The 14,021-nt window shown below is 37.1% G+C and overlaps 1 protein-coding gene across 19 annotated transcripts in view; it reads right to left on the bottom strand.

Annotated features, from left to right (window-relative positions):
* Positions 1-14,021, bottom strand: part of USP54 (ubiquitin specific peptidase 54) — a 123,907-nt gene that overhangs the window by 49,846 nt on the left and 60,040 nt on the right. For 18 of the 19 annotated variants that reach the window (XR_008664358.1, XM_055325067.1, XM_055325065.1 and 15 more), the window contains 2 exons: positions 13,313-13,884; positions 8,615-8,707 (listed from right to left, as the gene is read on the bottom strand). Coding sequence is in view for 18 of the 19 variants with exons in the window: in XM_055325067.1 (XP_055181042.1) it covers positions 8,615-8,707; positions 13,313-13,459 (240 nt within the window). In the remaining variant the exon portion in view is untranslated. The remainder of the gene's footprint in view (positions 1-8,614; positions 8,708-13,312; positions 13,885-14,021) is intronic. The other variant, XM_055325076.1, reaches the window with a different exon arrangement.

The raw sequence follows: 14,021 nt of genomic DNA, 5'->3' as shown, positions 1-14,021 counted from the left end.
AGCCCAGGTGGCTTAGCAGTTTAGCACCACCTTCAGCCTGGGGCCTGATCCTGGAGACCCGGGATGGAGTCCCATGTTGGGCTCCTTGCATGGATCCTGCTTCTCCCTTTGCCTGTGTCTCCCCCCCGCCCCCGTGTGTGTGTGTGTGTCTTATGAATAAATAAATAAAATCTTTAAAAATATTTTAAAAAATAAAACATTAAGAGAAAGTTGGCTAGCTTCTGATTCATCTAGGAAAATGTTTGTGCCTCTTTTTGTTCTTAATATTGGGTTCTAGAGCTAAATAATTATGTGTCAACATAAAGAACTCTGACTTTATAGAATTGGCAAATTCTCAGCAGTGCTTCAAATTCAGGAATTTTGGAGTTTCTTGTTTTGAAAAAAACTTATAAGAATTTAACATTTCAAACTTTACACTAAAGAATACAAATAGGTTAAAAAAATTAAAAAAAAAGAATACAAATAGGACACAAAGTACCAGCAAAAAGGAATTCTTATTTGCTTCACCAAACATTCCTCTAATTTTTAAATAGGAGGCAGAGGAAAAATGGGATTTAAATATATAGAATTACACCCACACTGGGACACCACAAAGTTAACATGTAGCTTAATTGTAGGATACCAGATAACTGCTTTGCTTGACTACCAGGCTTTTGACTCTTCAGCAGATCTTCCCACCATCAACTCTCAAGAAACCCCACTACAGAAACACATCTCACCCTCCCCTAACTAAATGAAGCATAAAGTCCTAGATTAAGTAGACCTACTTAACAAAAGTGTAAAACCAAAAGTCACAATGAAAATCTCAAGTAGAACAGAGTGAGAGAGCATAAAATTCAAAAAGAAGAAAAAGTCAAGTACACAAAATTTTACAACTATGTAAGAACTACCAAAAGAATATATGAACCCAGAAAAGTTAAATGTTATATTATGGTGCAAGCACTGTTAAGGAAGACCAACAGGAAGGAAATGCAGAGCCACCTTCCCAAAAACTCATTCAGCCATCCTAAATACTATTAAGTAAAACAATCATGGGTCTAGATAGAGGTAATATTTTTTAAAACTTCATTAAGAAGATAAATTTCTGGGGGGAAAAAAGGGAAGATATGTTTCTGGAGTTCTGAAAGTACTGGATGTGGTTTCATTTAAAAGGGTGCATTGTTTTGTTTATTGTTATTATTGTTTTGGGTGCCAAGGGATCCAGGCAAAGTGAATAACATCTGCAACATCTAAGAGGTAGGCATTAAGAAAGTACCATCTGCTATCATAGCTGAAGTAGAAAGTGCCAGGGGAAAGAAAGGAAAGGAAAGGAAAAGAAAGCATGAAACTAGTTTTTTAAATGCATGTAATCATACATTTTTAAGTGATTTAAGAGATAACTGGGAGCCCCTTCAAAGTTACATAACAGGGGAGTAGCTTCAAAATAGCCCTCCAGCTTATTCTTAGAACAAATGAAATAGGATGATACTAGAGATGGAGAGGCAACTTAGGGTCTGAAAAAAAGTTACTCTTTTTACTTTAAGTGGACGGAAAGACTTATAACTAGAAATATCATTGACTAGAGAAGAGACATAAAGAGAAATGACAATCTCTGTGATGTAATTCAGGCAAGTTCCAGCTTTCCTCCTTTACACTTTACCATGCTTTCTAAAATGACTGTAGTACATTTATTTTGTCGTTGTTAAGACTTTAAGTGATCTCTACACCCAATGTGGGGCTTCAATTTACAACCCCCGAGATCAAGAGTTGCACTCTACCAACTGAGGCAGCCAGTGTGGCATTAAATGTAGTACATTTAATAAAAATCATCATTTAAATTATAAACAAGCACGATGTATATATTTAACCAAAGAATAATAAATGTGGATATGTCCACTACCCAATTTATGAAATGGAAAAGTTAACAATGAGTGTAATACTACCCAATTGATTACAATCTCCTCCCCCTCACCTTCCAGAGATACCCACTGTCCTGAATTTTATGAAAATCATTCCCTTTTTCTCTACAGTTTTATCACATATATGTATCCCTGAACAACATGGGTTTTTTTAAAAATTTTATTTATTTATTCATCAGAGACAGGGGATGGGGGGGCAGAGATACAGGCAGAGGGGGAAGCAGGCTCCATGCAGGGAGCCCGACGTGGGACTCAATCCCAGGTCTCCATGATCACACCCTGGGCTGAAAATGGTGCTAAACCGCTGAGCCACCCGGGCTGCCCCAACATGTTATTTAGTTTTGCCCATTTATTTTGTATATAAATGGAATCATAGTTTATATAGTCTTCTGTGACTTGCTTTTTTCATTCAGTACAATGTTTTTGTGATTAATCCAAGCTGATATGTAGCCAAAGGTTATTCAATTTCACTGCTGTATCATTTTACTTTAGGAACACATCATAATTTTTAAATGTATTCTACTGTAGTTGGAAGTTGTAGTAAGTAGTTGTAGTCCATTTTTCTACAATCACAAAAAATACCACTTTGAACATTCTTGAATATATCTTCTGACACGTATATATAAGGAAGCTCTCTATAACATGTATCTAGGAGTGGAATTACGAGTGGCAGGGATTATGCTACTTCAATTTTACCTGAAAAACGAAATGACAAACTATTTCCCTAAATAGTGGTATCAATTTATATTCCAATCAGCAATTGTATGTAAATTCCTATTATTCCACCTTTCAGGTAACAATCTTATCTGATTTTTAAACTTCTACTAATCTGAAGAGTATTGGTTTAGTTTACATTTCTTAGATTACTTAGGAGGCTAAGAATCTTTCATATGCTTAAAGGTCTTTTGGGTTTCCTGTTCTGAGAAATGCCTATTTGTGTCTTTTGCCCATTTTACCACTAACTCAATTATCTTTTACTTACTCTTTATAAAAGTTCTCTGGAGTTCTATGCTGCATACAAATCCTTTGTTGGTTATATAATATATTGCAGATATTTCCTCCCTGTGTGTGGCCTTGTATCTTTATCCTCTTCTGGGATCTTCTGATGAACAGAAGTTTTTAACTTTTCTTTAGCAAAATGTTATCAATTTTTTTAACTTTGTGGTTTTTATTTATTTTTTTTAATTTATTTATTTATGATAGTCACAGAGAGAGAGAGAGAGAGAGAGAGAGAGAGAGAGAGAGAGAGGCAGAGACATAGGCAGAGGGAGAAGCAGGCTCCATGCACCGGGAACCCGATATGGGATTCGATCCCGGGTCTCCAGGATCGCGCCCTGAGCCAAAGGCAGGCGCCAAACCGCTGCGCCACCCAGGGATCCCTACTTTGTGTTTTTCACATCTTATTTAATAAATCCTATCCCTGAAATCATGATATTCTTTCATGTTTTCTTCTAAAACTTTAAAAAAGTTTTCTTTCATGTTTTAGCCCTTAACTCAGCTGAAATTCATACTTTTGGTAATAATATGAGGTAGAGATCTAATTAGCTTTTTCTTTTTTTTTCCATATGGATAACCAATTATCTAATCACCATTTATTGAAAAGTCCACTTTCTCCTTTGATTCACAGGGCAATAATCAAGTTTCTATATGTCTATTTCTGAACTCTTGATTTTGATCCATCAATTTATTAGTCATACTATAATTGATACCACATTGTCTAATTACTTAATTTTATAAGCCTTATAAGCCTTGATATCTGATAAAGTGTGGTAGTCATTAGCACTTTTGCCAAGTATTTCTGGTTCCACCCTTTCCCAAGGATTTTTATAGGATCACACTTTCTGGCCCCCTTAGGATTCACTGGAGCCATAGGATTTTAGTTCTGGTCAGTGAGCTCTGAGCAGAAGTGTCCTGCTGAGCATTCAACTGTTTGTGCAAAACCCTCCACAGCCCTTTTTCACTCTAACTTGGCCACTGGTAATAACCAACTTGGTTGTACTTTGGCACCTGAGTTCCTGAGTGACTGCAATCAGTAGGGTTTTCCTACTAACCTGCAGTGGACAAGTGATGGGAATGAAAAATAAATCTTTTGTATATTTATCACTGAGATTTTAGCTTGTTACCAATGCTGTCTACTCTGATAAACATGGCAAGTCACTCATTTTGTTACTATTCTTCCCTGTTTGTCTTAAGACTTTCAGAATTTAATTTTTTCAACTTCCAGGACAAACCTGCTATTAAGAATATACATTAGTATCACCACATTGATAAACACTGAAGTACTGGAAAACAGTTCGCATTGTAAAAAAAAAAAAATTGAAAATACACATATCTTATGATCCAGTAATTCCATTTCTGGGCATATGCAAAAAAAATGTGTATACATATGTAGATATATACAAAAATGTTCTTAGCAATATTGTTTATAAAAAATTAAAACTGGAAACAATTCAAATGACTACCAGTAATAAACAAATTGGTTTTAAACAATGAAATGATGATTTTATAAACATATTATTGCACTAAAAAAGACACACACACAAATTTATAAAATGATTCTGCTTACAGGGCACCTGGGTGGCACAATCAGTTAAGCGACACACTTTTGGTTTCAGCTCAGGTTGTGATCTCAAGAGTCTCTGAATCATGAGACTGAGCCCCAAATTGGGCTTTGTGTTCAGTGCAGAGTCTGCTTAAGATTCTCTCTCCGGGGCAGCCCGGGTGGCTCAGTGGTTTAGCACCGCCTTCAGCCCGGGGTGTGATCCTGGAGACCCAGGATTGAATCCCACATCAGGCTCCCTGCATGGAGCCTGCTTCTCCCTTTGCCTGTGTCTCTGCCCTTCTCGCTCATGAATAAATAAATAAAATCTTTAAAAAAAAAAAAAAAGATTCTCTCTCCTTCTGCCCCTCCCCTTTGATCCCCCCCCCTCCGTGGTCTCACACTCCATCTCTCTAAAATAAATAAATAAATCTTTAAAAATATGATTCCATTTACAATAAATTTTTTAAATAAATTTTTTAAAAAGGTAATTTTTAAATTAGATTGTTTAAGAACGTAGTAAAACTATCAGATAAAACAAGGAAGTGATTGCCACAAACATTAGAAAAGTGGCTACTCCTAGGAGAAAGAAGGAGCTATCATTGAGAAAGAAGGAAGGAAGAATGTCTATGGTACCGGCAGTATTCTATTTTCACCTAAAGAGTTGTTAAAAGGATGTTCATTTTGTGATTATTCATTTTACTGGATCTCTGGAGATTTTATATAAATGTCATGTCTTTCTTTTTTAAATCGTCCTTTTTATAAGATTTTATTTATTTATTCATGAGAAACACAGAGAGGAGAAAGAGAGAGGCAGAGACACAGGCAGAGAGAGAAGCAGGCTCCATGCAGCGAGCCCAACGTGGGCCTCGATCCTGGGTCTCCAGGATCATGCCCCAGGCTGGAGGCAGTGCTAAACCGCTGAGCCACCCGGGCTGCCCAATGTCATGTCTTTTTTGTTAGATTTATTCATACCTACGTTATATACTTTGTTATTATTATAAAAACTCTTTTTAGGTTACATTTTATTAGTTGCTAGTATATAGAAATATAATTGAATGTTATACCTTGATCTTACAGGCAACAACCTGCTAAATTCTCTTATTGATTCTACTGACTTATCAGTAGATACTTTTTTTAATAGCCAATCATATCATTTGCAAATAATAATTTTGCTTCTTTCTTTCTAATATTTATCTGTCCTTTTGTTTTATTATACTGACTAGAATCTTGTTCAATGATGAATATTATTTCATATTCTATAAAAATATTTTTAGGGGCCCTTGGGTGGCTCAGTTGATTGAGCGTCCAACTCTTGATTTTGGCTCAGGTCATGATCTCAGGGCTGTGATCAAGCTCTTGCTGGACATGGAGTCTGCATAAGTTTATCTCCCTCCCTCTCCCTCTACCCCACCCCCAACATCTCTCTCTTTAAAAAAAAAAAAAAAGAAAGAAAGAAAATTTAAAGTAGGGAACAAAAAAGAGACATTCCAGATGCTGATGATCATCCCAGATTTACTCTTCCAAACTCAACATCCCTTTTCTTCTCTCAAAAAATGAAGCTCTCCTGGATAAAGGAATATGGCTCTTCTAATAATTTAAATTTCTCAATACCAGAACCAAGTTCAGCTCATCCATATGGTCAAATTAATCCATTTGCTATGTAAGTCTATTTTTTTTTCAAGTGAGGTGACAATAATTAAAAGAATGCAAACTAAGAGACACCTGGGTGGCTCAGTGGTTGAGCGTCTGCCTTTGGCTCAGGGAATGATCCCAGAGTCCCGGGATCAAGTTCCATATCAGGCTCCCTGCATGGAGCCTGCTTCTCCCTCTGCCTATGTCTCTGCCTCTCTCTCTATCTCTCTCTCTCCATGTCTCTCATGAATAAATAAAATCTTAAAAAAAATAAAAAAGAAAAAAAAAAAAAAAAAAGATAAAAGAATACAAACTAGAGCTTAATTATTTAACACTTATATAGCACTGACAAACTGAAAAGCACTTTAGGGAGAAACATCAAAATTTTATAAACTCTCAATATAACAAAAGAAGCAGAGAAGGAAAATAAACCTAAATGATAGATCAGACAATGATGTGATGAGGAAAATACTAGAACTCCTCAGAATTATGAAGATCTAAAATAAAGTCTTTGATTCCCCAAGCCCATTTATTTATCTGCCATAAGCTATTGCTTCTCTGAAAGAGTCCCAAGGTACATCCTCAGCCCTCATAAGGGGAAAACATCTTCCTTTCTATATACTTGGGTATCTCAGAAGATGTCCCATAAAGTCTCATGGTTGGTTTTCTTCATCCATTTGGCTTACATAATGATACTGATTTATATTACAATAATAATTAGTGCCTATGGGAATTAAAACATAACAAAACTGTGACAGCCAATTCACCAGAGTCCCACCTGAATCAATGAAGAGGATGGCACAATCCTGACATCAAAGGCATGTCAGAGGGTCATATAAATTCTATCATCCCTTCCTGGTACAGATAAGAGTTTTTACTTTCAGGAGACTCTACTACTACGGATTTCTCCTGGATTCAAATCTCTCTACCAAGTATCTTACTTTGGTTTTTTGTTTTAATGCCACGAACCAGACTTCCCTTGGATTTGCTGGCTAAAGGACCAGTACATTTCTTATTTACCTAAAATTAGATATTTAATGTCATTGTATCCTTCAGAAATCAAGCCAAATATGTGGATGGACTTCTGTCTGAATGGGCACAGTCAAAAATGTTACAACTTGTAAAAGATTTGGTCTTATTAAAATTCAGTCAAACTCTCAATTAGTCAATAACATGTGTTTTGCTAAAAGTTCCAAAGGGGGAAGAAAAAAGATGTTTCTGACCCAAGCAATAAAATGTTCAGGAGACTCAGTCATCTCTTTCTAAAGATATTTGCCCAAAATGGACTTAAAACTCCAAGGTGATGCTGCTCAAAAAACTGTTTCAAATCAGTTGTTGCAAATAATCAAATTAACTGGGAAATTCTCCTGAATGTTTTTGTTACAGTTCTTATTCCAAGATGTAAAAGCAACTAAATTAAACATCTAATGCTTACAACCAAGCATCCCTGTGACAAACCAAGAACTCAGACTTCTTGAGACTGAAAAATGACACTGGATACTTACCAGAACTCACACAGACTTATCCAGCCATAAATAATCCACTGTACATACAAACCAAGAAAACACAGAGAAGTCCCATGTTGAACGAGCAGATAAAGTAATAGAGATTGGGGCCTAGTTTCTTCTTTTTTTAAAAATTTTATTTATTTATTCATAGAGGCAGAGAGAGAGAGGCCGAGACACAGGCAGAGGGAGAAGCAGGCTCCACCCAGAGAGCCCGACGTGGGACTCAATCCGGGGTCTCCAGGATCACGCCCTGGGCTGCAGGCGGCGCTAAACCGCTGAGCCACACAACCTAGTTTTTTCTTAATAGCAGCATACTCTAAATGAATCCTCAGGTTTCATTTTATTCAGAAATGAAAAACCTGGGAGTCAGACAATGGGATTGAGAATGGGTATAATGAATCTATTAAACGTGGTAATGGGAAACATTAAGGAATGGAAAAATGTTAGTCCTGGCTTTTCTCAATAGGAAGAGTTTATTATTAAATTTAGCTTTAACAGACAATAGTTAATTCCCCTAAAAATACTGGGTTGTTTATTCTTTCAAAATTAAAATTCAGAATTAGCTCTTCAGGTAAATAATCAAAATCTTTTTTCAAAAAGATTTTATTTATTTATTCATGACAGACACACAGAGAGGCAAAGACATAAGCAGAGGCAGAAGCAGGGTCCATGCAGGGAGCCCGATGTGGGATTTGATCCTGGGACTCCAGGATCACACCCTGAGCCAAAAGCAAACGCTCAACTGTTGAGCCACCCAGGCATCCCAAATACTCCAAATCTAAGCACATTTGAGTAGTATCCCATCATATTAAATAGAGTTGTATGGGCAAAAAGGTTCAGAAAAACAGACTACCTAAGCCAAGTAACAATTCTTTGAAGCAAGCAAAACTAATCATATTTATCTTTTGCACTAAGCCACAGGCAGATAATTCAGTAAGGAATTCTTTAGCATCACCCTGATTAGCCAAACTATCTCAATATTGATTATTTGGTAGCCTAATGGTATTGAAAATAAACAGATTTGAAGAACTTACCTTGAGAGCACAGAAGATGCAGGAATCACCCATGCACTTGTGAGTTGTAAGCTGCCTAAAGCTACGTCGGAAGATGTCCAAGTGCCATAAAACCTGGTAGAAAAAGGGGAAAATACTTCATTACTCTATAAAAAGCCTCCATTTGATCTTAGACTCAAGAATTCAAGCAAACATGGGTAATGACTCCAGAATATATCTTCATTCCCAAGAGAAAAGCTCATTCTTGTATATTCAAACAAATGTCAAAAAGGATGAGTTAGCTAACATAATGGGTAGATAACTATATTCTGAAAAACATGTTAATTTGAAAATGAAGGAAGGATACACAGAGAAAATAAGGTATAACAGAGGTCAAAAGAATTTATGGGTTTAAACAGCAGAATAAGGGTATATTTTAATGATTCACACAAAAAAAGTTTTTTTTGGAACAAAATTTTTTCTGAAGTATGTTGATACACTAATGTTACATTAGTTTCAGGTATACAACATAGTGATTCCACAAGTCTATATGTTATGCTGTGCTCACCAACACAATTGCAGCTGCCATCTGTTACCATACATCACTATTACAATACCACTGACTATACTCCCTATGCTGTGCCTTTTATTCCAATGACTTTAAAGGATTAGTTACTCTTCTAAGTAATCTCTACACCCAACATGGGGCTCAAACTCACAACTCAAGATCAAGAATTACATGCTCTACCAACGAGCCAGCCAAGTGCCCCTCCCCATGACTTACTCATTCCATAACTGGAAGATTTATCTCCCACTCCCCTTTACTATTTTGCCCGTTCCCTCCATCTCCCTCCCTCCCCTTTCACAACCCACAGTTTTCCTCCATATTTATAGGTCTGATTTTGCTTTTTGTTTATCATTTGTTTTGCTTTTCAGGTTCCACATATAAGTAAAATCATATGGCATTTGAAAACTTATTCAGAAGTTTGAATTGTAGTGTGGAATTTTGTCTTTGTTAGATTTCTTAATTTTTTGACCTGAGAGATGTGTGACCTTCTTATGCCAAGAGAATTTAAAAAATGGTAATATCAACAGTGACAAATCATGTTCATAGTATGTAACCTAGATATGATGTGATGAGAAGAACACTTTTTTTTATGGTCTTCATCTCAAAAATTAGTAACCTCAGTCTAATAATGAAAAAAATATCAAACAAATTCCAATAGTGGGACATCCCACAAAATACTTGACTGGTACAACTCCTCAAAATTGTCAAGATCATCTGGGATGCCTGCATGGCTCAGTGGTTGAGCTTCTGTCTTTGGCTCAGGGCGTGATCCTGGAGTCCCGGGATTGAGTCCCACATAGGGCTTCTTGCATGGAGCCTGCTTCTCCCTCTGCCTATGTCTCTGCCTCTCTGTGTCTCTCATAAATAAATAAATACAATCTTTTTTAAAAAATTGTCAAGGGGATCCCTGGGTGGCTCAGCAGTTTAGAGCCTGCCTTTGGCCCAGGGCATGATCCTGGAGTCCCAGGATTGAGTCCTGCATCAGGCTCCCTGCATGGAGCCTGCTTCTCCCTTTGAATACAGCACATCTTTTATTTATTTAATAGAATGTTTTTAAAAAAAGAATTGTCAAGATCATCAAAAACAAGGAAATTTTCAGAAACTACCAGAGCCAAGAAAAGCCTAAGGAGACATAACAAGTAAATGTAACTAGTATCCTGGATAGGATCCTAGAACAGAAAAAGATACTAAGCAAAAACTAAGGAAATTTGAATACACCATGGGCTTCAGTTAAAAAAAAAAAAAAGAAAGAAAGAAAAGAAATGGTGGGGGCACCTGGGTGGCTCAACTGTGACTGAGATCTTCAGCTCAGGTCATGATCCCAAGATCCTAGGAACAAGCCCTGCATTGGGCTCCCTGCTCAGCAGAGAGCCTGATTCTCCCTCTCCTTTTGCCTGCCACTTCCCTGCTTATGCTTGCACTCTCTCTCCATATTAATTAATTAATAATTAAATAGAAATGGTGTAATATGTAGCATAATGCCTTAGGAAGCTTTTCTTGCTTGGAAAACATTTAAATGGAATCATATATGAAAAGGCATTATACTTCTGGAGCTTCTCCTTACTTACTTGTCTTCAAAGTATATATTCAAAAGTTCTTTGAAATACACTATCCTCCCAGGTAAGTAACACCTTTTTATAATAAATGTAATGGTTTCAATACATCTGTGGCCAACATAGCATTCATATCAAAAGTTACAATATTAGTTCATAGAAACAATTATTTTCAACTTGTAACATGATTACAATAGGCACTCCAAAACCATCAAGGACTCAGTCTTTAAGTATGGATACAGAAATGTGTGTGTCTGTGTGTGTAGTAGGTGTTCCATATGGCACTGAAAATTAGAACAGAAAGTCATAAATATTTTGTTTCAATACAGATAGAACATCCAGGAAAAAAGAGAATTATAAAAAGAGGACTGTGGCCAGGAAAGAGGTAAACACACACACGTATATCAACACCGTTTTTTGACTGCTTCTAAACTATAGAAGTATTATTAGCTTACACAAAGTCTCTCAAAAAACTCACATGCAGCATCTGGGGGAAAAAAAACTAACAAACCCCACCCAACTGCATGAAATCTGTGGTAGAAAGAAGGAAATATTTCTAAATCTTTCTCCAGGCTTAACAGCAATGGATTTTTTAATGTTTTCAAATAAAAATTTGAAAACTGAGAGTATAAAACTTTTTTTAAATTTTATTTATTTATTCATGAGAGACACAGAGAGAAACAGATGCATAGACACAAGACAGAGAGAGAAGCAGGCTCCATGCAGGGAGCCCGACGTGAGACTCGATCCCGGGTCTCCAGGATCACACTCCGGGCTGCAGGCAGCGCTAAACTGCTGCGCCACCGGGGCTGCCCATAAAACATTTTTTAAAAGTAATCTCTATGGGGATCCCTGGGTGGCTCAACGGTTTAGCACCTGCCTTTGGCCTAGGGCACGATCCTGGAGTTCCAGGATCAAATCCCGCATCGGGCTCCTGGCATGAATGAATGAATGAATGAATGAATGAATGAATGAATAAATAAATAAATAAATAAATAAATAAATCTTCTTTAAAAATAAATAAATAAATGAAATAAAGTAATCTCTACACCCAATGTAGAGATTGGCCTGAACTTACAACCCTGAAACCAAGAATCACATGCTCCACCAACTGAGCCATCCAGGCACTCTGTGCATGAAACTTTATATAAATAAGCTTGACAAGATTACATAAATAAGCTTGACAAGATTCTTGTATTATAAATGAAGAAACTGAAATACTATTACCTGTACAAGGTCACAAGGCAAGTCTATAGACATACTAAAACTAATTCATAAGTCCAGTGCTTTCTTTTTTTTTAATATTTATTTTAGAGACACAGAGAGAGCAGCAGAGAGGAGCAGAGGTAGAAATAGAGAGTCCCAAGCAGACTGCACTAAGCATGAAGCCTGACTCGGAGCTTGATCTTATGACCTTGAGATCACAACCTGAGTTGAAGCCAATAGGCAGTGGCTCAACTGATTGAGCCACTTTATTACCCTTCTTCCTTTTTAAAAAATATTTTTTATAGTATATGGATAGGAAACTAGAAATATCATCAAATTTCTTTCTTTTTAAGATTTTATTTATTTAACAGAGAGAGAGAGAGAGGAGAAGCAGGCTCACTGCTGAATAGGGAGCCAGACACAGGGCTAGATCCCAGGACCCTGGAATCATTATTACCTGAGCTATAGGCAGACACTTAACCAACTGGGCTACCCAGGTGCCCCTTTAAGATTTATTTATTTTAGAGTGTCCAGTGGTTTTTATACCAAATATACTGTTCTGTCTTTTCTTCTCTCACAGCAACTTCTTTTCTCATTACATCTGAAGCAATAACACTCATATTTTACCCAAGCATAATTATCTTAGGTGGCAAATTGCATTTACTTTTACTCTGAGGAGCAGAAAAGAGCATGTCTGTCCGGACACCAATCATGAGCCACTACAGGAGAGCTCAGAGGAAGGAGATGAAGAAATGGACAAAGACTCCAGTCTTTCTAAGAGCCTGAATATTTTAGGACGAGAGTAATATACCTGAAAATCTTGTGGAATCCTGACTTGTGGAAAAAACTTTGCTTTCTTTACTAGAGAAAACCAAGTAGGGTAATAAGACATTTAGTCTCAAAAGGAAAAAAAGGAAGCAAAAGTCAATAAACAAGTATTAAGATTATCTAGTCTATATACTCTCCCCTTCAGGCAAGTAAGTAGTAGTAGTCACAGTTATCATTTCTATTATCATTATTAATCACTCTTTCCTACAAATGAGGAAATTGAGACTCAAAGAGATAAGTGGCTTGCCTAAGATCACACAGATAAACTTAAAAATGATCTCAGGCTGCTGATCTCAAACAGAGACCATCAAGGATTATATTTAAAAGAGTTACTGGGGGGCGCCTGGGTGGTCAGTGGTTGAGCATCTGCCTTTGGCTCAGGTCATAATCCTGGGGTCCTGGGATTGAGTCCCACATCAGGCTCCTTGCAGGAAGCCTGCTTCTCCCTCTGCCTGTGTGTCTCTGCCTCTCTGTCTCTCATGAATAAATAAATAAAATCTTGAAAAATAAATAAAAGAGTGATCAGAAACACAGCATCAGCAACTAAAAGTCAAAGTTCATCAGAGAGAAAGAAATTGCCCTTACCTGCAGGGCACTGTTGAGGAAGCAGCTGTTTTGTCCTGGCTCATTGCTGAGGCCTTTGCTGGGGGCTATAGAGGTTGAGCTTCGAGGTGCAAACATCCCTTGGACGCTACCACGGCCCCCCGAAAAATAATTTCTTTTCCAAGACATTATTGCTCACATTTAGCTTGAAACTCAGAGAAGATTTTGTATCTTTCTGGGAGAGAGCTTCTGTCTGCTGAAGTCCTGACTCGTGAAATAGAATCCAGAATTCAATGAATTTATGCTGAAATATTTTGAGTTCACAACCTTCCAAACATCTATGTAGCTCAAGGAACTCAGGTATCCTCTTAAATCCACATGACAGAGCTATCTCCGACTTGCTCCAAACAGTGCCCAAAATTTAGCATGGCACAGTACTTACAAAAAACAGAGAAATCCTTAGGTATTGTGTGCTTCTATTTTTCTTGAACTGCCTCCAGAATATAGTGGTGAAGTGGCTGTAGTCCTCAACTCCAACAGAATCTAGGATCACGGTAGGATGTATTCCTTAGACTTGCTGAAGATGTTTCTTGTAGACTGAAGATTTTTTCCAACTGGAAGGAGAGGCAGACAGATAAGTAAGAACCTAATGCAACCCTCCTCACCTTCTCTATTCTTTGTCCCATCATTGTCTGAAGTTTTGAAAAACTTCAAGTTCTAAGCAACTGACACAGAAACCACAAAGGTAAGA

Source organism: Nyctereutes procyonoides, unplaced genomic scaffold (assembly GCF_905146905.1).
Source record: "Nyctereutes procyonoides isolate TBG_1078 unplaced genomic scaffold, NYPRO_anot_genome, whole genome shotgun sequence".
Classification (NCBI taxonomy): domain Eukaryota; kingdom Metazoa; phylum Chordata; class Mammalia; order Carnivora; family Canidae; genus Nyctereutes; species Nyctereutes procyonoides.
This window is presented reverse-complemented; position numbering and strand designations above follow the sequence as displayed.